This window comes from Molossus molossus, unplaced genomic scaffold (assembly GCF_014108415.1).
Source record: "Molossus molossus isolate mMolMol1 unplaced genomic scaffold, mMolMol1.p scaffold_m16_p_8, whole genome shotgun sequence".
In the NCBI taxonomy this organism is placed as follows: Eukaryota; Metazoa; Chordata; class Mammalia; order Chiroptera; family Molossidae; genus Molossus; species Molossus molossus.
The window spans coordinates 14,527,272-14,553,075 of NW_023425402.1; the positions used below are offsets into that span (position 1 = coordinate 14,527,272).

Here is a 25,804-nt window from a genome sequence, read left to right on the forward strand (position 1 = left end):
ACTACCCGGCTTGCCCCGCGACAAGATGGCGGCCTGAAGGCAGCGGGCAGCGGAAGAAAGTTTGTTGTGGGATTGGAGTAGTGGGGCCGGGAGGCTGGAGTTTGAGGGGGCTCGTGGGAACGCTAGCATGGAGTAGGGGCGGAGGAGGGACTAGCTCCGGAGTTGAGAAGAGGAAATGGAATGGTGAAAGGCTGGGGACAGAGAGAAAAAAGAGGGAGATTGGGTAGAAGTGAGGAGCCCTAGGATCCAATGGCAGCCGTGGGGGAGGGGTCCAGGGCGAGGGAACCAGAAGTGCAGGCCCTGGAGAAGCAGACTCACGAATTGGAAGGGAATTTTTTTAACTGGAGAGTAAAAAAACCTGGAGCTTGTGGCCTACGTCCGGTTGTACCAGGCCGGTGGAAGAGGAATGGGGTCTTTCCCTTGGAGGAGCATAGTGGGGAAGGGAAAAGAGAAATCTGGAGGATGCTGGGCAGGTTTGGTAAGGAAGGAACTAAAGCCAAATGACCCTTCCAGACTTAGCTCAGCCTTTCCACAGTTCCTATAAAAGCATCTGCCCCAATTTCAGCTGAAGACTCAGGGGCCCCAGGGACTGGAAGAATCACAGTACCTGCTTGGAAGAAGAAGAGATAGCGACTTGCCCAAGCCCAACCCCAGAGCGGGTAAGGTGGCCTCCGGTGACAGGCTGGCATGCACCCCGGAAGCAGGATGCGTGGGCTCCGAAATGATGCTGAAAATCATTTAATCTGAGGAGGGCGCTGTTTTATAGAGGTTGCCCTTTGCCTGTGGTCCCTAAATTAATGTTAGATTGCATGCTGATTTTTGAGAGTTGGATGTAGAATTGAGCCTTGTGTGCCTTCACCTGTGCAAGCGAACATGGGCAAGGGCCTAGAGATCCGGCTGAAAATGTTTTTAACATATCCCTGTCACAAGCAGTTTCCTACATATTCACTGTATCTTTTTCAGTCTTCCCATCACATCTTCAGTTTGACATCCTGCCTAAAGTGGAGATTTGTGGGTGACAGATGGTGGGGAGGCATGAGAAAACAATTTTCTAGAGGTGTTCACTGACCATTTAGGTACCTGCTGTCACCAACTCCTGAATTCATTCTTGCATTTCTACTTCTTTTGATCTTTTCTTTTGGTAAGAAGGACTCATTGGTGTTCTTGGGGATGTGGATTTGGTGGTAGGTCGGGTCAGAGGAGGAGGAAAGGCCAGTTGGGATTAGGGAGAAGAATCCAGATCAGTTTATGGTAAGAGGTCAAGCTGACTGGTGTAAAGCTCTGAGAATATTTATTACATAATTCTCTGAGACCCCCCCTGATATTTGAGAACTGCTTTACAGCCTGGACCAGTGTGATGATGAAAGGAAAGGATTATGGAACTTGCCCTTTTCTCTTCTGGTAGCTTGCTTCTCTTCCTTTGTGTTTTCATCAAACCACATTTTTTGTTTGTTTGTTTTAAATCATTTTATTAGCCAAACTGAGCACGGCTCTACAGATGGTGGACTTGGGGTTGCAGAAAAAGAAAGGGGTCTGGAGACACACAATGCAGTGAATATGGTCCTCACTTGCTTTGATGTCTTGTGGTTATGCCCAAGCCAGAATTGGGAGTAGGCTTCTTACTGAAGCCTGTTTCAGAGCTGATATCTGCTCCATGACTGGACTGAGAGGTCTGGTTTCATCTAGGATACCTCATTAACTATCTCCTGCTCCCTGCTCCCACCTGCCACCCCGTAAAAGTCTGACTCCAGACAGACCAAACCAAATCACTGTTACTAGGCCAGCTTCAATACCTTCAGGTACCTGAAGCACTGATGCTATTTAGCTGTAACTCCATTTATTTCTGAGGAAAATTTGTTGGTGCCCCCTTGGAAATTGTGATCAACAAGGGCAGTGAGATGAGCACACATATAGGTTAAGAGCACTGACTCTGGAGCAGGACTGTGTAGTTTGTATCCTGGCTTTGCCATGTGTAGCTCTGTGACCTTTAGAAATTATATAGCTCTCTGCTTCAGCTTTTTCAATCAAATGGATTTGGTAAGAGTATCTCATAGAGTTATTGTGAGGGTTAAATAAGTTAATACATTGATGCATTTAGAACAGTACTTGAGCTGGACTGGTGTGGCTCAGTGGTTGAGTGTTGACCCATGCACAAAAAGGTGGTGGGTTCAATTCCTGATTAGGGCACATGCCCAGGTCGTAGGCCTGATCCCCAGTGGGGAGCATGCAGGAGGTGGCCAGTTGATGTTCTGTCTCATTGATGTTTCTATCTCCTTCTCCCTTCCTCTGTTTCTAAAATCAATATAGGGAAAAAAAAATTAGAATAGTATTTGACCCTTAATATGTATTTGTTGTCATACTAGTCAGATCTCAGCACTAATTTCTGTTTCATGATTGAACCTAGAAGCTCTCTATGGAGGACCTGTACTGGTTGGGCTGCTATTTTGATGTTAGAGAGATGAAGTACAGCTTTTTAATCTATTTAACGTGATGTTAAGGCTGGTGTGGCTTGGTTGAGTGTCATCCCGTGCACTGAGAGGTCGGCGGTTTCATTCCTTTTCAGGGCATATGCCCTGGTTTCAGGCTGGATCCCCTGTAGGGGGCATGCAGGAGGTAGCTGATTGATGTTTCTCCCCCCTTCCTCTCTCTCAAATCAATACAAACATATTTTAAAAAATAAATAGCGCCCTGGCCAGTTTGGCACAGAGGTTAGAGCTTCAACCTGCGGACCAGAGAGTCCCGGGTTTGGTTCTTGCTAAGGGCATGTACCTTGGTTGCAGTTTGTCCCCGGCCCCGGTTAGGGTTGTGTGGGTGGCAACCAGTCGATATGTCTCTCTTGCATCGATGTTTCTCTCTCTCTCTCCCTTCCACTCTATCTGAAGATAAATGTAAAAAAATGTCCTCGGGTGAGAATAAAAAAATAAAAAAGAATTAGCCCTGGCCGGCTGGCTCAGTTAGTTTGAGCATCGTCCCATACACCAAAAAGGTTGCAGATTTTATCCTGGTCGGGTTGTGTATGGGAGGCAACTGATTGATGTTTCTTTCTCATATCGATGTTTCTCTCTCTCTCTCTCTCCAAAATCAATCAATCAATAAATAAAATAAAGTGATGTTAAAATGCTGGTTTCCTGCTGAAGCGTTGAGGCTGCAGAATTATCTTCTTTGCAGTTGAGAGATAATAATACTAATAGTACTTATCAAGCACATTTTACAACTGGCACTGTTGTGAGTGCTTTAAATATATTAACTAATTTTTATAACAACCCTATGAAGTAGATACTGCTATTATCCCTGTTTTACAGATGAGTAAATAGAGGTTCAAAGTAGTTAAGTAATTTGCTCAAGGTTACTGAGCTTGTAAGTGGCAGATCTGGGATTTGATCCCAGGCAATCTGGCTTTGGCACTTGAGCCTTTTTGGGGGTGAGGGAGAGGGATTATTTAGTATGAAGTTAAATTTTAAATATGCCTAGGGGCAATTTGTATTTCTTTGTTTGTCATGGTAGTTAGATGTATACCCATATTGCAGTAAAAAGTTTTTGTTATTTAAAAAATATTTTAGGAGCTGAGCTTTTCATCACAGCTCTCTCCTTCTCAGAAATAATAACTGGTGCTGGAACTGTGGTGACAGAGCCCTCTGTGCCATGTTAGCCAAACCTGGGCTCTTTCTTCATTATTTAACTTGCCCTTGACCAGGAATCGAACCTGAGAGCCTTCGGTCTACGGACTGACTCTCTAACTGCTGAGCCAAACTGGCCAGGGCATGTTTTTTTTTTTTTAAGAAACCAGATACATTTTTTTTCCTTTATTGATTTTAGAGAGAGGAAGGGAGAGGGACAGAGTGACAAAAACATTGATGAGAGAGAACATTGATTGGCCGCCTCCTGCATGCCCCCCACTGGGAATTGGGCCCACAACCTGGGCATGTGCCCTGACTGAGAATCGAACTGGCGACCTCTTGGTGCATGGGTCGATGCTCAACCACTGAGCCACACCAGCCGGGTTTGCATGGCATTTTAAACACTTCCCTCCCCACTACAGCTTAAGAGAAAATGGAAAACAAATGTGCTTCTGCTGAGGCTTGTGTTGCTGAGGAAGACCCTGACTCAGTGCTCAGTCTTTTTTTACCTTTAGCCAGGTAGAAGGCCTATGTGCAGCCTTGGGGCAGAGGTGTGCCCAAGGTTTGATAGACTGGCTTTCCTTTGCTCTGTATTTAGGATTTACTCTTCCCTTCCTTCTGAGTCATGTCCTGTCTATTTAACTCACCCTCAGGGCCCATCTTTTTCTTCAGTAAGTGACTCTCCACCCTGCCATCAGAGTAGGCACGTGCCTGGTGTCTAACCAGATTTCAGGGAATTGGGGGTTTAGGAATTAGGGCTTTCCCTGGGAATCCTACCCAGACCTGTGAAGAACTTTTCTATTTGTTGTGGCACACGTGATTTTGTCAGTCTCTGCTCCCCTCCTCCATTAACGTAGGAGCCACATATCTCAGGATAGGGTACTTTATCTTGTGTTGCAGGCAGCATGCTGAAACGTGTTCTCTCCGAGTACAGCTTTTTTTTTTGGTAGAAGCCCTCAGACTTTCTAGATTCAGGTCACATTTTAGCAATGATTAAACTGCCGGGTGAAGTCTGATGGATTTTGAGTTGGTTCTTCCCCTGTACTGTTTTATTTTAGTTGTCTGAATCAATTTCTTCTCTTAACACCCCTTATTCATGTATTACCTTTTAATCTAATCCCTTCACATCCTTACCACACATTTTGAGTGCCAAAGATCTCTGGGTAAACCTGATTTCTCACCTAGACTCAGTGTCTTTTTTTTTTTTTTTTTTTAATCCTCATCCGAGGACATTTTTCCATTTTTTGTTCAGACAGAGTGGGAGGGAGAGAGAGGAGGAGAGAGAGAGAAACATTGATGTGAAAGGGACACATCGAGTGGCTGCCACCTGCACAACCAACCAGGGCCGGGGACAAACTGCATCCGAGGTCCGTGCCCTTAGCAGGAACCAAACCCAGGTCTCTCTGGACTGCTGACCCACGCTCTAACCGCTGAGCCAAACCGGCCAGGGCTGGACTCATGTCTTAACAGCACTCTGAGCTTACCTCATTCTAGTTTCTGGGCATCTGCAAATGCTGGTCCTGCTGTCTGGAATGCATCCCCCTTCTCTTTCTTTTCCGTTTCGTCCTTCACATCTCAGTCTAAATGTCACTTCCTTTGGGACCTCACCTCCTTTTAGTGCCCTTCTTCTGTGCTTCTCTTTTAACCCTTATCCTGTATTATAATTGCCTGTTTACTTGTCTGACTCTTACAAGAATATGAATGTCCTGAGAAAGGGACTGTATCTTACTCGTTACGGTCGTCCCTCGCCACTTCGTGCCTCAATTTTTCGCAGCTTCACTCTATCATGATTTTTTCAAATGTAGTCATTAAAAAGTTGATTGAGACAGTGAAAATGATACAGTGCACACTCGATTGTCTGAGTCAATTATACACCCCTATATTACAATTTAAAATTACTGTACATATGGACTATAAGCCTATGTATTTGAGCACCCCAGGAATCCTTCAACGCTGGGTGTAACCACTAGAGTCTGGAATGGATTAACCATGATAAACGAGGGACAATTGTATTGTGTTCTCCCATTTAGGAGCATGCAGGGCACAGAATAGGTGCGTTATAATGCTGTGTTGCAGGTAGGATGGATGAAATGTGATGGGCGGTCTCTCCCAAGTCCAGGCTATCTTCTTTGCTGAAATTATTTTTCTATAAAAAACAATTTTGGCCCTGGCCAGTTTGGCTCAGCGGTTAGAGCGTCGGCCTGCGGTCCGGAGAGACCCGGGTTCGGTTCCCGCTAAGGGCACGTACTTCGGTTGCAGTTTGTCCCCGGCCCTGGTTGGTCGTGCGGGTGGCAGCCACTCGATGTGTCCCTTCACGTTGATGTTTCTCTCTCTCTCTCTCTCCCTTCCTCTCTCTCCCTCCCACTCTATCTGTACAAAAAATGGAAAAATATCCTCGGGTGAGGATAAAAAAAACAAAACAAAACAATTTTGTCTCTTCCCTTAGAAAGAGTATGGACTTTTTAGGATCAAGTCATAGTCTTTGGCGAGGCATGCAAAAAGGTACTTTATGCTCTGGCCTAAACCTAACTCTCTCCTGTCCTGTTCTTCATTGCTCCTAAATTTCCTGCTGCTCTTGAACCTGTTGTGGCCATCCATTTATTTTATTCTTCTTTACTTGTGCACTGTACTCTCTCATACGCTCACCATGCCTCCGAAACTCTGTTCATCCCCTGAGACCCAGCTCGTTTGCCACCTCCCGCGAGAAGACTTTCCTTTCCTCCTCTTGGCCCCCGCTGCACTGTGTTTGAACCTCTGTTCTGGCACTTACCTTGTTGTATGGTGAGTTCTTTGTTTATTTGTTCATCTCTTTCACTGTGCTGACCCCTGTAGAGGAGGGACCCTCCCTGATCACAGGGAAGGGGTGAGCAGAGAAGGAAGTCAGGGAGGGTGGGGGTGTGTGGAGAGTTGGGAGTAGGGTGAGCAGTGTCTGATTTTGTAGCTAGGCAGACCTGGTTTAAATCCAAACTCTGCCACTTACCAGCTGTGGGACTTGGGGCAAGTTGCTTAACCAGTAGGATCCTTAGTCTTGTACCTTATAACATGAGAGTGACATTCTTTTATGCAGGAGTATTGAGTATTAGAGGTAATGAGTTTACAGCATATAGCACGGTGCCTAGCAAATGAAAGATACTCAGTAAATATTTGTTGAATGAACAAATTCCATTTTGAAAAAGCTCAGTGTATAAGAAAAGGCTTTGTTTTATTCAAGCTAGAATAAGCCTTTTACTTTCTGCCAGGTGGCCAGGAGCATTTTTGAGGTGGGAGTAAAATGGAGAGAGTCTTCTTTCTTGTGATGAAGCAATAAAAAAGGTGAGATTGGGGACATCGTCAGTGAGTACCCTGTGAAAAATAAGATTGCTGATGCCTCTCCGCATTCTTGTGTTGTAATGACTCCTTTGACTGGTCATGACATGCATTCGAGATTGGTGGTGACTTTGGTGGATACAGGTGGGGGCAGGTAGACGGTGGATTTGTAGTTAAGGCTGTGGATGACTGGATGGTGTGTTTGGGGATCCATGTCTCCTGGTGTGTTTTTTTTCCTCCTGGTGTTTTTTGTTTTGTTTTGTTTTTTTAAATCTTCACCCGAGGGTATTTTTCCATTTTTGTTCAGATAGAGTGGGAGGGAGAGAGAGGAAGAGAGGGAGAGAGAAACATCGATGTGAGAGAGGCACATCAACTGGTTGCCTCCCCCACGACCCCAACCAGGGCCGGGAACAAACTGAAACCAAGGTACATGCCCTTGACCAGAATCAAACCCTCAAGTCATTGGTCTGTGGGCTGATGCTCTAACTGCTGAGCCAAACCGGCCAGGGCCCTCCTGGTGTTTTATGAACTGAAAAGTGCTAGCTGAAGCAGGTCGAACACATCAAAGCAGACTTTTCTGGGCCCGGTTTTCTTAGGGCTCTGATGATCTTGTGCCATAGAACCAGCTAACTCAGAATCTCCCCAGAAATGGGGGTAGCCGAGGGAGTTGCTGTCCTCTCTGCCTTTTTATTTTTAGTGTTGTTGAAGGGGGTTAGTTCTTAGGACACCAGTTCCCAGCAGACACCAAAAAAGTTGTTTCCAGAAATCTAGACCTCTTAATTGTATAATGCCAGGTGATACTCCAGTGTGAGTTTACAGTCAGATGAGGAAAATATGTCTGAGTTCTCAGGCGGGCAGCCTTCTTGCCTGGTCCTTAAACCCCGGTCCCAGCCATGCACCTCTCTGTGCCCTCAAAGCATTCACCATGCTCTAATGCAAGTGGCTCTTAACCCGTCTTTCCCCCACTAGGGGCAAGGTCTTCTATCTCTGAAGTGTCCTAGGGCCACGGTCTTTCACTAAAGGCACTTAGGCCCTACATAGTCAGTACTGAGCTTTCCTGGTTACTGTGTGACCCCACCCAGTCCTTCCTCAGGGAGACTGAAGCAAATAGGATCTATCTGGCAAAACCTTTTGAACACTTAGGAAGGAAGGTCTTTCATAAACAAAAGTGATAGTATTAACAATAGCATTACTAATTATTTTTCAGGGTTGCGTTAAAGTGGTTAAATGATCTTCCTGGTGCTTGGCTTCAGCTGTCTCCCTTTTCAGCCTTTTTATTTCATAGCATGTCCCTAAGCCAGCAGAACAGGGTTAAAAGAGGAAGTGAAACACACCAGGTATTTTTTCTTGCTGAATTAGCATTTTATAGAAAGTCTTTGGCAGCTGGCATCCTCTTTGTTATTCATTAAGCTTCTTTTAGTACCCCTATAACCTGCTAGCCTTCCTGGTGTATCACTCGTCCTATTTAGGTGTGCTCCAAGCTCACAGCCAGGACTTGCTACAACTTTGTTAATGCCAAGACGATTAAAAAGATGGAGGATTTTCCCCTGGGTGCTACTCTTTGTCTCTCAGTTTGGGAGTGTGCACATTGCAGTGTGGCATGTCTTCACTGATGGCATCCTGGCAAGAGTGACAAACTACATTGTATGTCAAGCAGATTTGAGAGGAGATTGGGTGAGCCAGCTGGACTGGCCATGAGTAGAAGAGTGGGACCTCTTCTTTGTTAGTTATTATCTCAGAGTGTCAGCTCTCTGCCTTCAGTGACATTTGGAATACATAAAGGACATGACAGAATTGTCATGGCTTTTCTGTGGCTCCCTGGAGAAGACAGCTTTCCATGCTGTGATTGGAATTGGAAACAGAGGTTTCTGTCCCAGTCTGTGGTCTTGGACAAGTCACTTGTCCTCTCTGTCACCTCAGAATGGGAGACCTCCCCTGTTCTGTGGGCCTCGTTAGGCTACAAGGATCCAAGGACACATAGTGGAAGGAAAGATCTTCCAGATGGGAAAGCCCAGTGCAGATGGAGGGCTTTTGTCTTTGCCTAGGAATTGTATGTTTTTATCATGAATATAACTCGTATAAACACCAACCATACAGAAAAATACACAACATAAAAAGTGAAAATATCATCCCAGTGCCCCTTTCTAAACCCTTTCCCCAAAGATAGGGAACTCTCTAAGAGTTGTAACAACTGTTAGCCATTTATCATGTGTCCTTCTAATCATTTTGTGTCCTTCTAGACATTTTTAATAAGGTACTACTTATAAAATAAATAAAAATTGATAATAATATACTGTTCTTCAGTTTGCTGTGTTAACCTAACAAGTTACCCAGGGTCGAGCAGTCCCTGTTGGAACCTTTGATGAGCCTGGTTGTAGCCTCCTCCCCAGCTTGGGGGTTTTCCGGGAGCTAGCTCCTCGGGAGAGTGGAGAGGCTTTATGGCAGGTTCTGACCAGAGTGGCCCCCAGTTATCTCTAAGGGATTGTTTTGTTTTTTTTTTTTTTTTAATTTTTTTATTGATTTTAGAGAGAGAGGAAGTGGGAGGGAGAGAGAGATAGAAGAGATAGAAACATTGATGAGTGAGAACATCCATTGGCCGCCTCCTGCATGTCCCCCACTGGGGACTGGGCCCACAACCTGGGCATGTGTCCTGACTGGGAATCAAACCGGTGACCTCTTGGTTCATGGGTCGATGCTCAACCGCTGAGCCATACGGGCCGGACTCTAAGGGATTGTTTTTTATTCTGAGCTGAAATTGTATAGCGGGAGTGCCCTTGAGTGGGAATCAGAGTGGATATAAGTGTGATGTGGGCATCAACACTTCATCTTATGCCTGTTTCTCCCCTTCAGTCCTCTATCATCTTTGGCTGGGAAGAGAGTAAAAGGATCTGATTTTTCAACCACTGTTTCAGTGCAGAGAAAGTCGCTGTTTCAACCTTGGAGTAGCCAGGTCAGTTGCTGCTCTACCTTTTGAAAGCAAACCGAACCCAGCTGGTGGTTTTGTAAAATTATTATTATTTTTTTTAAATTTATTTTGTGGGTGAGGATTCTGAAGGTGGCCTGTTCATGGCCATGCTTCTTATCAGTCCAGGAAAGAGGTCAGAGCCCACAGGAAGAATTCTTTCTCTTCTAAATGGTTATCTCACCCTCCATGGTCAGGCCTTGGCCTTTTGAACTCTGAGGCTGTTGTCACAGCAGTATGGGGAACCCAGCGAGTAGGCAGTTGGAAGCCTATTGGAGGCTTTCCCTGCCTGTGTTAATCATTAATCTTGGTTTGGGAGAAAGACCAGCCCATATGTGGGGCCAGGGTGGTCATTGTTCTCCGCTTTCTACCCCGTCTTCTCATCACCTGCAGGGCTATCCAGGCAGAAGGGACACTTCCCCCCTGTTTATTCCTTGACAACATGTTGCCTTTTTCTTTGAAACACAAGCAGTATTTGCTAATATATTTGCTGGAGTGTTCCTGCTGCCCTGGGGTCACTTCTTGTGGGGTCTCTGTGGCACTGCTGTGGCTGCATTTGCTTTGAGATCTGTAAGCCAGGGCATGCCACTTCCTCAGGGTGGTTCTGGAGGCTTCAGGAAGTCGTTTTCTGCTGTTTCCTAGGCTTCCTGTGATGGGAGTGCTTGCCTTTCTGTCATTGCTCATTCTGAGGGTGGACTAGTCCCTGTTGCAATCTGGGGAGCCTGGCTATAGCATAGCCTTTATCCCTGCTCTGTGGGTTTTTCTGGGGCCAGGTCCCTGGGAAGCCCCATCCCCCTGGCCCTTTCAGAAATTCAAAGGTGGCAGTGTACTGCCCCTTTGCTTGACTGGCAGTGCTGGGCCGGGCCACACACTGCTCCATTGTACTGTGCTTTCGATGCAGCTCTTGTTGCAGCGGCTGATCCCTGGGCCAGTTCTCTCCCCGCCCCTTTCCTCAGAGCCTGTGGGAGGTGGTGGGGTGGACCCTGCTGGTACAGGCGTGAGATGGGTGGCAGCTGCAGCTGTGTGTAGCTTTGTTCTTACAACCTGGCTTTTAGGGCTCTGGTGTGGCCTGGCATCAGTGTTCAGGGAACGGGTGAGGAAGGAGCTGCCCCACCCTGTGGAAATGACCTTTCCACAGCGGATGACCTCTCTGTTGACCAACCAGAGAGCCTTATGTGGGGTCAGTGACCTGGACTAAGTGGGTGGCAGGGGAGAGCTGTACCTCTGCGTAGCATGATTTCTGGGTGGGAGAAAGCCTCTGAGGGTCTAGTGCTAAGTGTGGAGGAGCCCTCCCTGTCGGGAAAGTGCGGTGTGTATCTTGGGCTCTGCAGCCTGGCATTCCTTCTGTTCTCTCTTTGCAGCTCTGGAGTTGGGAGTTGAGCTGCTCACAAACCAAGCTGTCTGTTTATATGGAGTGCCTGGAGGGTGTCTGCCATGAGTCTGTCGCTAACCATGCTAACCAGGAGAGTTGGCTGGCTGGGGAGAAGACACTAACCCTGTGAGTCTGACCTGGGCCAGCTAACCTGCCCTGGGAATACCACCAGCAGTGCCTCTGTCCTCTCTCCCTCCCCGCAGCCTGGCCACCTCCCCCCCCAGCTTACCTCATGCCATCTCTTCTGCTCTCTGGTCCTTTTAACTGGGTTCCCTCTATCTTCCCAGCCTCCTTGCTCTGGGTGGGGATGTGCCCTTGCATGGCCAGGAGAGTAGGGTTCCTAGGTGCAGCCACCTGCCCATCTGCCAGTCTGCTGCTGGACTTGGCCTCCCCTCAGTCTGTACCTTGCCTGCTAGTTCTTTCCTAAAACAGAACCGGGTCAAGTTTCTGTTTCATATGCCTTTAGCACCACAGGGTTGAGAATATCCCTCAGCATGCTGTTTCTTTTTCCTGCCTCAGAGACAGATGGGGATTTTCTTTTAGACTGAATAGTTTTCTCCCTTTTCCAAGAGGGGAAGATTGAGTGGTATCCCCATTATTCTTACCCCAGGATTATAATTTAGGATTAGCTGCAAAGTTCCCCCTGGGGTTGGGGAGGTTGAGGAAAACCTTGGCCTGGTTGTGGGAAATTCCCTGGGCAGAAGAGTGAAGCTACTTAAACTGGAAGCTGGAGCCCTGAATCAGGTACCCATCTGAGATGTAGCTCCCACTGGTGACTTACTCTGGGCGGTGGAGTGGGCGGAGTTTGGCCCCCCACTGCCTTCCACAGCTGGAGCTTTAGGTGGACTTTAGCCGAGAAGAGCTGGGAAGGGCGCCTTCGCCCAAGGGAGGAGGACCTGCGTTGGATTCCACAGTGGGCCTAGGAGAGGCCCTGGTCTTAGGTTGGGAGGCTGGTGAACAGCCTGCCATAGAGAAGCTCCTGCCAAACTCCCTTCTCCCTCTAGGCTTGGAAATGAGAAGGGGTTTCTGGAGATAACAGGAAGGCCGATTGCTTGGAGCTCCCTGGTGTTGTACACAGGTAACTCTTTAGACAGACTCTGTCTCCACCTCTGGAGGCCGTGCAGTATGGGGTAGGCTGGGTAGGGAAACTTGAGACCTGCAGGCCTGAGAAGTGTCTCTGTACCCTTGGGCTAGGAGGGAGAAGGCAGTGGGCTGTTTGCTAGCGTGGGGTGGGAATGTGTAAATGTGAGAGCTGGCAGGGACTGAGCTAGCAAACTGGAGGGGTCTGTGGCTTAGCTCTGACCAGGAAAGTCAAAGGAGACTGGAGTGGAGGCTTAGTTCAGGGCCACCCCTCACTTTGCTCTTCTAGCTTAGGAGAGGGCATGGGGACTATTGTCAAGGGCTGCTTCTGATCTTGGGATTTTTTGGCCCTCTTTATGAGGGGGAGGTTTGGTTTGCTTGGATCATCATCAGTAGTCTTCAGCGCCTTTGTTCTTGTCTAGTGTTTGGTTGGATGAGGTCAGGTGATAAATTTGAGGTATTTGCTCAGGTGGGGAGCCAGGTGAGCGATTAAGGTCACCAGCTCTAGTTCCGAGTCCTCAGGATTACTCTGTGGCAGAATAATACCTATTTGGCTTTTAAAAATCTGTCAGTCTGTTCCACTTAGATTAGGCATAAAGCCAGGTCAGGGCCGCAGGCAGCTTGTCCCAAGAGGGTGAGGTTGTACTTGCCCAAAGGGGTGGCAGGCATGGCTGTCAGAGGGGCAGCAGGGCTGGTCTGGGCACAGACTGGCATCTTCCAGCCTAGTCATCAGCCCAGAGCCTGCCCAGGCCCCACCCCATGAGCTGCTGGCTGCTTGCCTGCCACGCGCCCAGGATTGCTGAGGGCTTTGCTCATGTATCTCAGGAACAGCTGCGTGCCGGAAAGTGGGGGCTGGTGGCAAGCAGGAGGGGCACCTGGGGGTCGGGGTGGGGAAGGCTGAGCCCCAACAGCTCTGGTAGGATCTGCTCACTGTGCTGGAGGACCGTTCTGCTGTTCACTGACAGTCCAGGTGGAGAGTGGCCGTATTCATGGTGGGGGTCCCTGCCCAGTCACCTGGTTACAGGGTTGGCCTTCACAGGGTGGTAGTTTGTGTTTCTTGGGCCTTGGTTGGAGGCAGAGCCTGGATTTCAGGGGATTGTGGTGCATCTTCCTCTGGGCTGCAGAGTTCAGAGACTACATGCGGCTGAGGACAGTTCCCACAGAGGATGTGCTAGTCCTTGTGCAATCAGACATTCATGTTTAGCAGTTGGTTAGGGGCTTTAGGAAAGGCCTGTATTTATTTTTATTATTTATTTATATCTTGCTGGGTTCCAAGGGAATTAAGGCAGCATACAACACAGCTGGAGTATTTTGAAGAAGGGCTGGTTTTCCTTTCATTTTAAAGCAATAGTGATTGCCGACTTCCACGCGACTTTTCTTGGGTAAATTATGAAGAAAGCTTTAATGATTTTGGTGGTGATGAATGGCCCTTCATAACTGAAAAGATTGTGTTCATTGATCCATCAAGATGCCCCAACTTGCATGATTCAGTGGCAGCTGTGAACAGAAAGGCGTTATAATTCGGTTCAGAAATAGTTTGAGCCCAGATGAACTGTTGGGGCCATACTTTACCAACGAGAGCATGGGTGCTGTAGGGAGCGGGGGTGGCAGTCCCTCTTTCTAGGGCCGGGCAGCTGAACCAGGCAGTGAAGCTGTAGAGCAGAACTTGGAAGCTGGAGGAGACATCTGGGGTGGGGGAGACAGAACTTTGAAAAGCCAAAGAGCCACATCCAGTTTGGATTTAGCCCATTCTCCCTCTGCTGGACCAGTGTTGAGGGGGTGGCTTCTGAGCCCTCAGAGGGGTGCTTGGACCTCCCTTCCTCTCTTGCACCTTTGACTTGGCCCTGGGCGTTGGGGCAACCCACAGAAAGGATGGCAGAAGGAAGTGAGAGGGCGTCCTTGGCTTTCGAACCTTTTTGCTGTTGCCTCCTGTGGGTGTTTGCTTGGAGTAGGAGTAAGGATAGTGGTGTGGAGACAGTCAGGATTCTGAAGAGTTTTCTCCTTATCCTACTCCCATCTCCGGCCCTAACTACAGTGGAAGCCCCTTCATAGCCACAGAAAAGAGCCAGGTGTGAGTTCCATGTCCTGGTTAAAGAGTGATGCTTGACAAATTTTTTGTCCTTTGATGAAAGGATACTGCTCAGCCAACTTCTGGCACACATTTCTCCTCATATCTGTGTCTGTCTACACTCTGCTCAGCTGTTCAGGTTCGCAGTGCAGGTTCATTGTTCGTGAGAGTCCCATTTCTAATGAAGCAGACTGTTCTCTGGAGGCAGCTCATCATGCCCATGGGCTGTAATCAGGGAGAAGTATTTAATACAGAGCAGGCGGCAACAGGCGGCCTGCACCGACTGGCAGATTGCAACATGGCAATTAGGAAGCTATCACCTCCCTCTCCACCCCAGCAGATACCGGGTTGACTCTCTCCTCCAAACTGATTTAAAGTGAAGAATGAATACTATGCAGAAGAGGAAGGAGGAGGCTGGTTGGTGGGGGCGGTGAGGGGTAAAGGGAACGGCTTTTTCTTCTCACCTCACCTGCCTGAGATGAGGAGGGCTTACTCATGGGTGTCTCCCTCAACAGTGCCTGCAGGTCCAGCCCAAGGAACCTCAGACCAGACTGGGTCAGCCAGAGGTTTTGCTGAAGGCCTCAGCCTTTCTCCCAGAGCACCGCTGTACTTGTAGTACACACCCAGCACGTGATCTGGTAGTTTTGCATCCTTAGTCATCTGCCCCAATTCCCTGAAGCTCAAGTAGTTTGGGAGTGAGATTCTTCCCGTCAATTTCTAGACCTTCCAGGGGACCATTTTCCAGAGCTGGGCACTAAGGAACCGAGTCCCCAGAGGCTGCTTGCTTGCTCATCATGGCCCATGGCCCATTCTGAATGTCCAGCTGCTTTTCCTGGTGTCCTCCTTTTCCCCATGTAGGGTTGGAGTCCTCCTTGGGCTGGAACACTACACGGCCACCGGGACCTCTGGGTGAAGCTGTGGCCAGTGGAGGCTGTGCCCGGACGGTCCGCTCTGCTCGCTGCCTCTCTGCTCACCTGTTGTCTTCTCAGCTTGGGGGCCTGGTGTGAAGCTGCTGCTTGATCTGTTTTCCACTGCTCCTGGCATTGCTCTCCCCCTGGGTCTGTCCTTCCCTGTAGCGCTTCTTGTCAAGGACAGTGGCCTGCCAGGCCCATTGTGTTCCTGGTCAGTGTTGGCATTGTAGACCCCTGTAGACTGTATCTGGGGCACTCAGCAGACTTCAGGAGTTGGAGTGAGGCCCTGACAGGCACTGGTATTTATGGACACAGTGCAGGGAGTGGCACAGACTCTCCCTCGTGGACTTATGTTGGGGACGTTGTAGGCTCCCCAGTGCACTGTCTTCCTAGTGGGCATTGCCTTCTGCTTCCCCAGTTGGGAGTGGTTCCCTCCCTGTGACTGACATGCATGAAAAGAGTAGGCTCTGGTTAGTAGAGAGAACCACCCCCCACGTCCCCACTATTCATCCAGAGAGTCCGTGTCTACATTTACTCCCCATCTCATTGCCACCTGCATCCGTGCTGTCTGCCTCCTCAGCAGCCAGACTCCGGCTGTGAAAGCCCTGGGCGTATGTGCTGTGGGGCTGGGGAGTGGGGACTTGAGGGCAGGATGAGGCAGGATGAGCTGTAGGATGTGTGGCAGTTAGAGCGAGGGCTGCGGAGCATGGAGTGAGGTCGCTCTCCTTACAGGTAGAATTACAGATACCTGAGCAGTCAGCTCCCTGTCCACCCACTGCCCGTAACAGGTCCTGGTGTCTGGGGGACAGTGCGGACATGGGCAAGAACAGGGTAAGGAAGAAAAGAAGCAGCTGAGAATAGAGATGGGTCCACAAAGGGGCCTGCAGGGGGAAAGGGGCTACCCAGCTGACGGGGGGTCAGATGGAGAGCGGGGGCCTGGATTCTCCATAGAGAAGGGGAGAAGGCAGAGGCCAGCACAGGAAACTCCCCTAGGTTTTGTAGAATCTCTCTGGCCACAGGTAACACTCCTTTGTCTCTGGCTCTACCCCCTTTTCCAACTCAAATACACAGCCCCACTCACACCCCCTGTGTATCAGAACCCAGGTGCCCAGGTTGTTTGGGGCTTTCTGGGCCTCCCCCCCAGGCCACAGGAACTCTCACCCTGAGGCCCTCTGGAGGGGTAGCCCTGGGGAACCTGTGGGGTGACTTGTTTGCTCCTCACACCCCAGGAATGTACAGTCCTTTCAGGCCCACCCGGATTCCTGTACAGGGAGTCAGCTCGACACAGCATGCTGCTTATGCCCTGTGGGGACACGTTCTGCTTCACCATCAAAGGGGTGGAGGTTGGCGGCTCGTGCCTGCTGTCACACCCCAGCTCCGCCAGAACCCCAAGCCAGAGACCAGGCTGTTCAGACAGAGGAAGGAGGCCACTCCTGCTTCCCCGCCCTCCCTACATCTCACCATTCTTCCTGCCTCAGGCCCTGTTGGAATGGGACAGGAGTCATGGCCAGGGCATGTCCCAGCAGCAGGAACACACGCTTTAGCCCGCAAGGCTTCCCTCAGCCCCCAGCTCTGTTTAGGTGGAAGGCAGCGGGGAGATTGTTTATGCCCAGAAGGCCACCTAAGGTTACTGCCTCCACTGGTCCCTGTGGTGGCTGCTGCCCTCCTGCTGCCGCCTGGCTTATTACAGGTGAGGGCAGAGCTTGGAACCGTAGGAATCTGGAGGGGACCACACAGGTTACTCAGGCCAGCCACCTTGGGCAGATGAGAAACAGGCTTATCCAGTGAGGACGGGCCACACATTGTGTCAGGAGCATCACTGAGCCCGGAAGCCAGGGGTCTCAGGTCCCCAGACTTGGGTTTTTCACTCCAGGGTTTTCCAACTTTGGCACTGTCAACATTGTGTGCTGATAGTTCTTTCTCATGGGGCCGTCCGGTGCATCACATAGTGTTCAGCAGCAGCCCTGGCCTCCACCCACTAGATGCCAGTAATACCCACTGCTGTTGTGGTAACCAGAAATATCTTCAGACATTTACTAGATATGAGAAGGGGTGGTGGTGGTAACAAAGTCACCCTGTTTGAGAACCATCATTGCCTTTTTACATATTCTCTCCTGAACCTACCCCTCCTCATCACAAAGTGTTTACCACCCTTGTACCCAGAGGTGGTTTCTGGGCTCCTCTGGAAACTGCTAGGAGCTTTTTTTCCAGCACCTTCTTGCATCTCGAGTAGGCTTTTTCCTGGTATTCTCTTCTGCGCCCATTTTCTCCAAACTGAGAGGCCTAGGAGATGAACAGGACAGGTGTGGGGTAGGATAGGGACAGGACAGGACCACACCTGTTTCAGAATGGAGCATGCGGGTAAGCTGTGCATGAACACATACACAGACACATGACAGTGTTCATGGAAAAGGCAGGGGCCCAGTGCTTCTAGTTCTCTCCCACCTCTACCGCTGCCCCCCCAGACCCCCTGTTCCATGGTTTTCCTGCCTGACTCTCCCTGGGGGCCTTCCAGGCTCCAGACTCGACAGAGTGGCCTGTAGCGCTGATAGACAGGCGGCTGACACCTGGTTTCCACTTTCTTCCCTTCTCTGGTTTCAGGAGCTATTGGCTAGAGGAAGTGGAGGGGCTGTGGGATGCGGAGAGCCGAGGGCTAACTCCCGGACAGCGGAACAGAGTGAGCTGCTGACAAACAGACGGTATGTCCCTGTGAGGCCTGCACCCCGCCCCCCATGGCTCTCTTCTGGGGAGCCTGGCAGGTGAGGGGGCAGGCAGGTGGCCCCTCTTGTTCTGGGGGTGAAAGAGTGGTGGGGGCAGTGGGGCTTGGCCTGCAGGGCTGTTTCAAGCTCAGAGACTCCACTGAGGAGCCTGGGTTGGGTGAATATCCTTAAACCCTTACTTTCTGGTTACAGTTATTGACCATTTCCTAAGTACCAGGTACCATTCTCAGAACTTTACGTCGTCTTCACAGTAACCCTCTGAAATCTGTGCTGTTCTCATCCCGGTTTGGAGTTGGGGAAGCTGATGCATAGATAGTAGCTTTATCTTTGAGGCCTTCTTAGCCCACAAAGGGTAGTGGTGGGCTGCCTTCAGACTCCACCCACTCCCCGGGCACAGTGCCCAGGCCCCCCTGCAGCAGTCCTGACTCCATGGGCATCAACACACCAGAATCCAGCCCTTCTAGTGACCCTAGCAGTGCCCAGTCTTTTCTGGTGGTTCTTACATATATCCCCTTTTATCATCCTTTTCCAGTCCAGAGGCCACTTACCCTCGTTTCTGAGGCTCCTCCTTCCTTGCTTCTCTTCAGCAGGTCGAGGAGCCCTCCCCTCCCAGAATGACCAGTGCAGCCCCTGCTAAGAAACCCTACCGTAAAGCACCACCTGAGCATCGGGAGCTGCGGCTGGAAGTTCCTGGACCCCAGCTTGAGCAGGAGGTCAGCAAGCTCGGTACCCCTAACCTGGCTGGCAGAAGCCAGCCTCTGAGGCCAGGTGTCTTGCTGATGTCTCCTGCTTGAGGGAACTCTGGCCCCTGAGTTGGGGTGAGAGTATGGCATTGCTGGTGGGGGCAGCACAGGCTCATAGAGGCCAGAGGTGAGCACATATCCACGTGTCTGGAAGCTCCAAAGTCTTGGTAGCTCTGCAGAAATGATCCCACAGTACAGTATTGTTCTTTCTGCAAGAGGCAACCCCCCAGACTGAGGGGTTCTACCCTGCTGGAGGCTGGAACTCTGCTCCTCCACTAGTGGAGGGGAATCAGTCAACCTGCAGCCGCTCTGGAGGCTTTGGGAGGTGTTGCTCCAGCTGCTTCCACCAGACCAACTGTTCCTCTCTGTCCCCAGGAGTCTGGCCCTTCCTCCAGCTTTGCTTTGTTTGGCTAACATTTGTTAAATACATCAGTTATCCTCCCTCATCAAGCTCACTGACAGGAGGAAATGAGGGTTGCGTTGTTCTGTATTTCTTGTCACCCCGTTGTGATGCCTGAAGCTCACTTACAGAATTTGAGAATGTCGGCACATGCTGAGCATCAGGGTGCCATGGCCACTGGTTAGATTCAAGGCAGAGATGCCATTTCAGCTCAGAGACCAGTAAATAAAAAGACCAGGTGTTGCCTGGCTGGTGTGGTTCAGTGGATTGAACATTGACCCATGGACTGAGAGGTCCTGGTTTGATTCCCAGTCAGGACACATGCCCAGGTTGCTGGCTCTATCCCCTATAGGGGGTGTGCAGGAAGCAGCCAATCGATGTCTCTCTCTCCATTGATGTTTCTATCTCACTCTCCCTTCCTCTCTCTCTAAAAAATCAATAAAAACATATTAAAAACAAACAAACAAAAAACCAGGTATTGTACGAGGTGCCCTGGTTTTATAGAGGACCCTCTCAGTAAAGTTAATGTAACCAGTGTGTAACAGGATCAAATCCAGGTGTCAATGGCTCCGAAGTCCATGGTCTGGGCCACCAACCTTATTTTCCTGACCCTGACTGGTGTTTGAAGCAGTCACTTCAATTTGGAGTGGGCCCCTTGACGTTTCCCTCTTGCCGAAGCACGTGCCTGCTCTGCTTTGAGTCTGGCTGAGCCTGACTCTTGGTCCATGACCAACGTTGGGGTTTTGGGAGGATGGGGTAGGAGGTCAAAAGCAAGACAAGACACGTCACTCCTCTTGGTCAGGATTAGCCCAGCAGTTCTCCCGTGCACTTGTTCCTCCCAGGCCTCTGTAAGGGCTTGATTCTGCCGATGGTCAGAGCTCGGAACCCTACTGTATCTCAGCCTGGTTTCTCTGGAAGGTCTCTGCCATGCCTACAGGGCTCATAGGATCCCAGCGAACAGCCGAGAGGCTCTCTTTATCCCTGGGAGAGGTAGCATGGGTACCAGGACATATTTGCAACTGGCCTGAGAGAGGGATTGGAGCTGGTGTGTGTAAGGGTGAGGGTTGGGAGGGGTTCTTGACTCTTCTGGTTGGCATGGGAGACAGTGATCTAGGTTTGTCTGGGCATTACTGGATTGCCTCCATCTCTACAGGACACTCACTACAGCCCACTTCTGCTATGAGAGTCTTTGGGCTTCAGAAATGGCCCTTTCTGGAGGGTGGGCCAAGCAGGAGGCCAGTGGTCTAGAGCTGAGCCTCAAGCTTCTGTTCTTTTGTGCCCAGGAGTCCCTGACTGACGCAGAGAGGATGAAGTGAGTATCTGCTGCCCGAGAGCCTGCCCTGCCTCAGCTCTGTCCCTCTTAGCTCCAGGCAAGGCTATTGGTATAGTTGGGCTTTTCCTTGGATTAGGTAAATATTGGGTTGGGGTGGGGTATTCTAGGGACTGTGGGAGGAGGCTTTATGTGGATATTCCTCTGGCAAAAGAGGTTTGTTCCATGGGCTGCAGGAAAACCTGGAATCAAGGCGGGGATGGCTTTGGGGGCCTGCCCTTGCCAGCAATCCCTTCCCCAGCTCCTGGCCCTCCTGTGCCAGCTGCCTCCCTGGAGCCCTTCCACGTGAGGCCTCTGGAGAGGAGGGCAGTGCTGGGCTGGATTTCCCCGAGATTAATAATGGAGCAGGCTGATTGTGCAGTGGGGAAACTGGAGCTGGGGGCTTGGTGGCCGGCTGGCTTGGGCTGTAACCAGAGACAGACTGAGAATTGTACCCCCACTCAATTCTGTCTTCTCATTCTTCTTGGGTGGGGGGTGGACTGCCTGTGCCTCCCCCACCCTCCAAGCCAGGCTGTGTTCTCAGGGCCAGCAGGGCTGAGTCTCAAGGAGTCCCCTGCCTGTCTTCATGTCATCCTTACTCCTTTCTTCCTGACCAGCCTGGGGCTCCAGGGCTGGCCCTTCTATCTCTGATGTCCCTCTGGCTTTGACCCTTCCCCCTGCCAGGCTATTGCAGCAGGAGAATGAGGAGCTTCGCAGGCGCCTGGCCTTGGCCACCAGGCGCACTGAGGCCCTGGAGCGCGAGCTGGAAATTGGGCAGGACTGCCTGGAGCTGGAGCTGGGCCAGAGCCGCGAGGAGCTGGACAAATTTAAGGACAAGTTTCGCAGGTATGGGAATGAGAGGCTAGGATACCCATGCATGCGTCTCCCCATTCATTGGGGGTTAGCCGCAAGAGGCCTCAGAGATCATCTGATTCTGGTGAGAAAACTGAAGTTGTGGGAGGAGAATGACTTGCCCAAGATCCCTTATGAAGGAGAAGCTGAACAGGTTCTGGAGAACAGGACCTTGGCCCAGGGGTCTGCCTTGTATTCCTGTACAGGCTGCAGAATAGCTACACAGCTTCCCAGAGGACAAACCAGGAGCTGGAGGACAAGCTGCACACGCTGGTAATCTGTCCAGGATGGCAGTTTGACTAGACTGCTCACAGCATAGCAGGGGGCTAGGACTTGCCAAGGGAATGCCATTCTGCCCTGGGGCTTGGGGAGGGGGAGGGGCAGTGGGGGAGGGGACTGCAGTGTGCTGTGCTAGTCAAGACTGTCTTAATGCTCACACTGTTTCTCTTCTCTCCTCGTCTTCCCCTTCATGCTGCCACCGTTGCTGCCGCACTCTCCTCTCAGGCCTCTCTTAGCCACAGCTGGATTTTTGCAGTTGCGTCTGAGTTTGTGTCCCTTGCCCTGACCTCTTCCTCAGCTGAGATCTGGGATTGCTGGGGCCCTGGTCATGTCCCTCTGCCCACTCCTTTCCTCTTCCTTATGTGGGGCCTATTTAGTCAGTGCCTCCTTCCTGGGGGACAGCTGGGAGCCTGCCCTTGGCCCAGGCAGAGGTACTGATTGATGTCACCACTGAACACTCACAGCTTCTCGGCTTCAGTGGCAGCAAGCCCAAGCCATTCAGGGGAAGGGGGTGTAGATCCAGCCTATGAGCTAAAGATCAGAAGGCTGCTTTTGAGCCTGCAGCTCCCTCCCAGTTCAACTAGATAATCTCACAATCTCCCCCAGCTGCCACCCAGCCTCCTCCCTCCTCCCTCTCCCTTAGCCTGATCCTGGAAACAGCTCCATACATAGGCTTCAGCTCCTGGGTTTGCACAGTTACCGCCTCTCAGGTACCAGCCCCTTGTCTGGTGTGTAGAGTTCCCTCGAGGATGGGCAGCCTCTTACACTGCTGGGCCCAGGTGGCAGCAGGTCACGCTCAGAAAACCCCCACCCCACAGTCAGCCTGGAGAACAGGAGCGGTGTCTGGTCTCCTTCTGTCTGTCCATCGTCTGTCTCTATTCCGTCCGCCTTGGCTGCCCTAGCACTTGTGGCTTCCTGTGTCTCTGGGCTGGGAGGAGGGGATGGGGAGGAAGGGCTGGCTGGCGCGTGGACTGGGTTCACCATGAGGCTTGTGTTTCAGATCAAGAAGGCTGAGATGGATAGGAAGACACTGGACTGGGAGATTGTAGAGCTGACCAACAAGCTGCTGGATGCCAAGAACACCATCAACAAGCTGGAGGAGCTCAATGTATGTGCACTTCTGGGGCCTTCCTGGCCTGTGGGTGACCTTGTCCTGGCCCAGCCCTGCTCTCGGGCACGGCTGGACTCTGAACCACATCTGTATCTGTAGGAGCGGTACCGGCTGGACTGCAACCTGGCTGTGCAGCTCCTCAAGTGCAACAAATCCCACTTCCGTAACCACAAGTTCGCTGACGTGAGCACAACACCCACCCCGACGCCAGTCCGGCCTTTAGGCCTTCTCACTCCAGCCTCTCCACCTCCCTCCAGCCCCTGCTTTTAACTACCCCTTACTGCATTGTCTTCCCTTGGCGTCCATGTCTGCTCAAGCTGGTCAACTCGTCACTGTTTGGTGTCAAGGGCCCATCACTAGGGCTGGGGGCTGGCCCCATTGGTATTTTTGGGACAGAATGCCAACAGAGATAGGGAGACAGGGACTCAATTTCAGGATCCCATGCAGGAAGAGGGTGGTGGTGACCAGAGCTATCAGTGTAAGAATATTTAGAGATATTAGGCCCAACTGGTCCCCTTACCCAAAGGGGTAAACTCTAGGCCCAGTATCCTGGGGCCCAAGGCTGATGGGGCCTACAGGAGTGGGATGTTCCCCAGGCTGCTGGTCAGTTCAGAGCCTCAAACGTATGTCTGGTTTGGGCAGAGGCTACTGCTAAGATAGGGAGATAGAAGTTTGAGAGCACGTGGGCCTTCGCACCAGTTCTGGGTTCAGATCCTGCTAGCATTAATCAAAAGCTTCGAGTTATTTTACTCCTACTGAGCCTCAGTTTATTGGTGAAATGATACACCTTGGTGTGCCAGACACAGGAGACAGCAGAGTGCTGAGCACACTGTGGTAGCCATGACCCTTGCCACGAGCCACCTATCTTAAGTTGGGATTATTCATGTCTCTCTTCCCTTCTGCTCCTTTTCTCCAGCTGCCCTGTGAGCTACAGGACATGGTTCGGAAACATCTGCACAGTGGTCAAGAGTCTGCCAGCCCAGGCGCTGCCCCCAGCCTGGCATCAGGGGCTGTCGTACCCACCTCAGTCATTGCCCGGGTGTTGGAGAAGCCAGAGTCTCTGCTGCTCAATTCAGCCCAGTCAGGCAGTGCTGGGCGCCCCTTGGCTGAGGATGTCTTTGTGCATGTGGACATGAGTGGGGGTGCCCCAGGTGACCTAGCCAGTCCCCCAGTCCCTGGCAGTCCCACCCCCCAACCCAATGGGGAGTGCCACTCTCTGAGCACTGCGGGGGGCTCCCCAGATGAGGAGGTGCCTCTGTCGGCCTTTGAGAAGCTGAGCCCCTACCCCACTCCGTCTCCACCAACCCCCCTGTATCCTGGCCGAAAGGTAATTGAATTCTCTGAGGATAAGGTGCGAATTCCCCGCAATAGCCCCCTGCCCAACTGCACTTACGCTACCCGCCAGGCCATTTCCCTGAGCCTGGTGGAGGAGGGGAGTGAGCGGGCCCGCCCCAGCCCGGTGCCCAGCAGCCCTGCCTCAGCCCAGGCCTCACCCCACCACCAGCCCAGCCCTGTCCCCCCAGCACTCAGTGCCCCAGCCAGCTCTGCCAGCTCTGAGGAGGACCTGCTGGCCAGCTGGCAGCGGGCATTTGTGGACCGCACTCCACCGCCGGCCACTGTGGCCCAGCGCACAGCCTTTGGACATGACGCACTCCCTGAGTTGCAGCGCCATTTCGCGCTCAGCTCCACTGACAGAGATGAGGAGGTCCAGGCACCTTCTTCCCCAGCTGGTGAGAGCAGGCTTCTGCTGCCAACAGAGTCTGACTCTGGCCTTCCCAGAGAGGAAGAAGAGGAAGAGCTGAACCTGCCCATCAGCCCTGAGGAAGAACAACAGAGCCTGCTGCCCAGTGATAGTGGCACAGGGAAGGAGCCTGGCGCTTCCCACACTGAGGGCAGGACCTGGGCGCTCCCCAGCTCCAGCCGCCCCCAGCGCAGCCCCAAGAGGATGGGGGTGCACCACCTGCACCGAAAGGACAGCCTGACCCAGGCCCAGGAGCAGGGCAACCTGCTTAACTAGGGCCCTTGCTTGCCTTCCTGCCACTGCTGCACTGGGACTGCAGAGACCTGGTCTTTGCAGCTCAGGGTCCCTGCCCGGCCCAAGCCCTTGAACTTCCCTCCCTCTAGGCCTGCACAACTCTGTTCCCTGTGTGGGGAGGGTCAGACGGTGGGCCACACCAAGCCTTTCAGCTGCACTGACTGGCACCAGCTTGCCTCATGGTTTTCCCCTTTTCTTGAAATATTTATTCTCTAAAGGTAACATGCAGCCAGGGCTCAAGACCTTTCTTCAGATCAGTCCAGCCCAAATCAGGCTGTTCTGGGGAGCTGAGGGGTTTATCAACATCAGTGTTCATCTGTCTTCATAGCCATGAGATTATTTTGTTTTGATGCGGGGGAGGGTGTGTCACTGGGATTATTAACTTCTAATTTATGTTTTCTATTAACCTATTTTCCACCTGTCCCCCCTCCCCCCCCAATCCTCTGCACAAGCTGTTGCCTTCAAGGGGCCTGGCACAGCTTGCCCTCTGGGGTGAGGGAGGGCTGACTCAGGGCTCTCCTTGGCTGTTTTCTTCCTCCCTCTGGAAGGGAGTAGAGGGTGGGACTCAGAGGCCTCAAGCTGGGCTCTAGGTGAGGCCTGGCCTCTCCTTTCCACCTTGGCTCTAGACTGTTACTCCCAGTTTGAGGAAATTTCATATCGATGACTATTTTAAAATTAAATAAACTATTTTACTGGTATGGACTAATTTGTCTATTAATGACCATTCTTCTCCCCATTCTTGAGTATTTCCTGTCCCTGTGATGTCCTGGTCTTTGCTGGAGATTCTCCAGTGCCCTGCTCTGCCAGGACTTCTCTGGGCACAGAACATCTGGCAGTGGGAGAGGATGTACCTTAAGTAACCTTGATGGGGCCCCTGAGTCTCCCCTTGAGATAGAGTCAGTCCAGCCCAGCTCTGGAGGTAAGTTCTTTACCTTAGTCATATCCTTATATAGGGCCTGTGTAAGGTGTCACCTCAAAACCCTATGTCTTAGAAGTCCCAGGCCTAAGCCAGACTGCTTTGAGACCTTTGTGAGCCAGA

General features: G+C 51.2%; 1 protein-coding gene across 11 annotated transcripts; it reads left to right on the forward strand.

Moving 5' to 3' along the window:
• TJAP1 (tight junction associated protein 1) lies at positions 1-25,465 on the forward strand. 11 transcript variants are annotated; one of them, XM_036248486.1, is made up of 14 exons: positions 9-59; positions 566-659; positions 9,774-9,873; positions 11,247-11,383; positions 12,262-12,335; positions 17,918-18,015; positions 18,624-18,749; positions 20,463-20,491; positions 21,173-21,334; positions 21,547-21,613; positions 21,845-21,874; positions 22,620-22,727; positions 22,830-22,913; positions 23,647-25,463. In XM_036248486.1, the coding sequence occupies exons 7-14, from the start codon at positions 18,651-18,653 to the stop codon at positions 24,745-24,747; spliced, it is 1,680 nt and encodes a 559-aa protein (XP_036104379.1). In that variant the 5' UTR covers positions 9-59; positions 566-659; positions 9,774-9,873; positions 11,247-11,383; positions 12,262-12,335; positions 17,918-18,015; positions 18,624-18,650; the 3' UTR covers positions 24,748-25,463. The 11 variants fall into 11 exon arrangements, with proteins under 11 accessions (XP_036104385.1, XP_036104379.1, XP_036104377.1 ...); XM_036248485.1 differs by lacking the exons at positions 9-59; positions 566-659; positions 12,262-12,335 and adding exons at positions 6,189-6,398; positions 6,857-6,929; positions 8,131-8,260; XM_036248484.1 differs by lacking the exon at positions 12,262-12,335.
• The last annotated feature ends 339 nt before the right edge of the window (positions 25,466-25,804 follow it).

Excerpts from the sequence above, each read along its gene's own strand:
- TJAP1 (XM_036248492.1), top strand. The coding sequence starts at position 18,651 with ATGACCAGTGCAGCCCCTGCTAAGAAACCCTACCGTAAAGCACCACCT. Across the intron at positions 21,614-21,844 it reads AGGACAAGCTGCACACGCTG|GCCTCTCTTAGCCACAGCTG; the intron begins GTAATCTGTCCA and ends CTCTCCTCTCAG. Across the intron at positions 22,728-22,829 it reads ACAAGCTGGAGGAGCTCAAT|GAGCGGTACCGGCTGGACTG; the intron begins GTATGTGCACTT and ends CTGTATCTGTAG.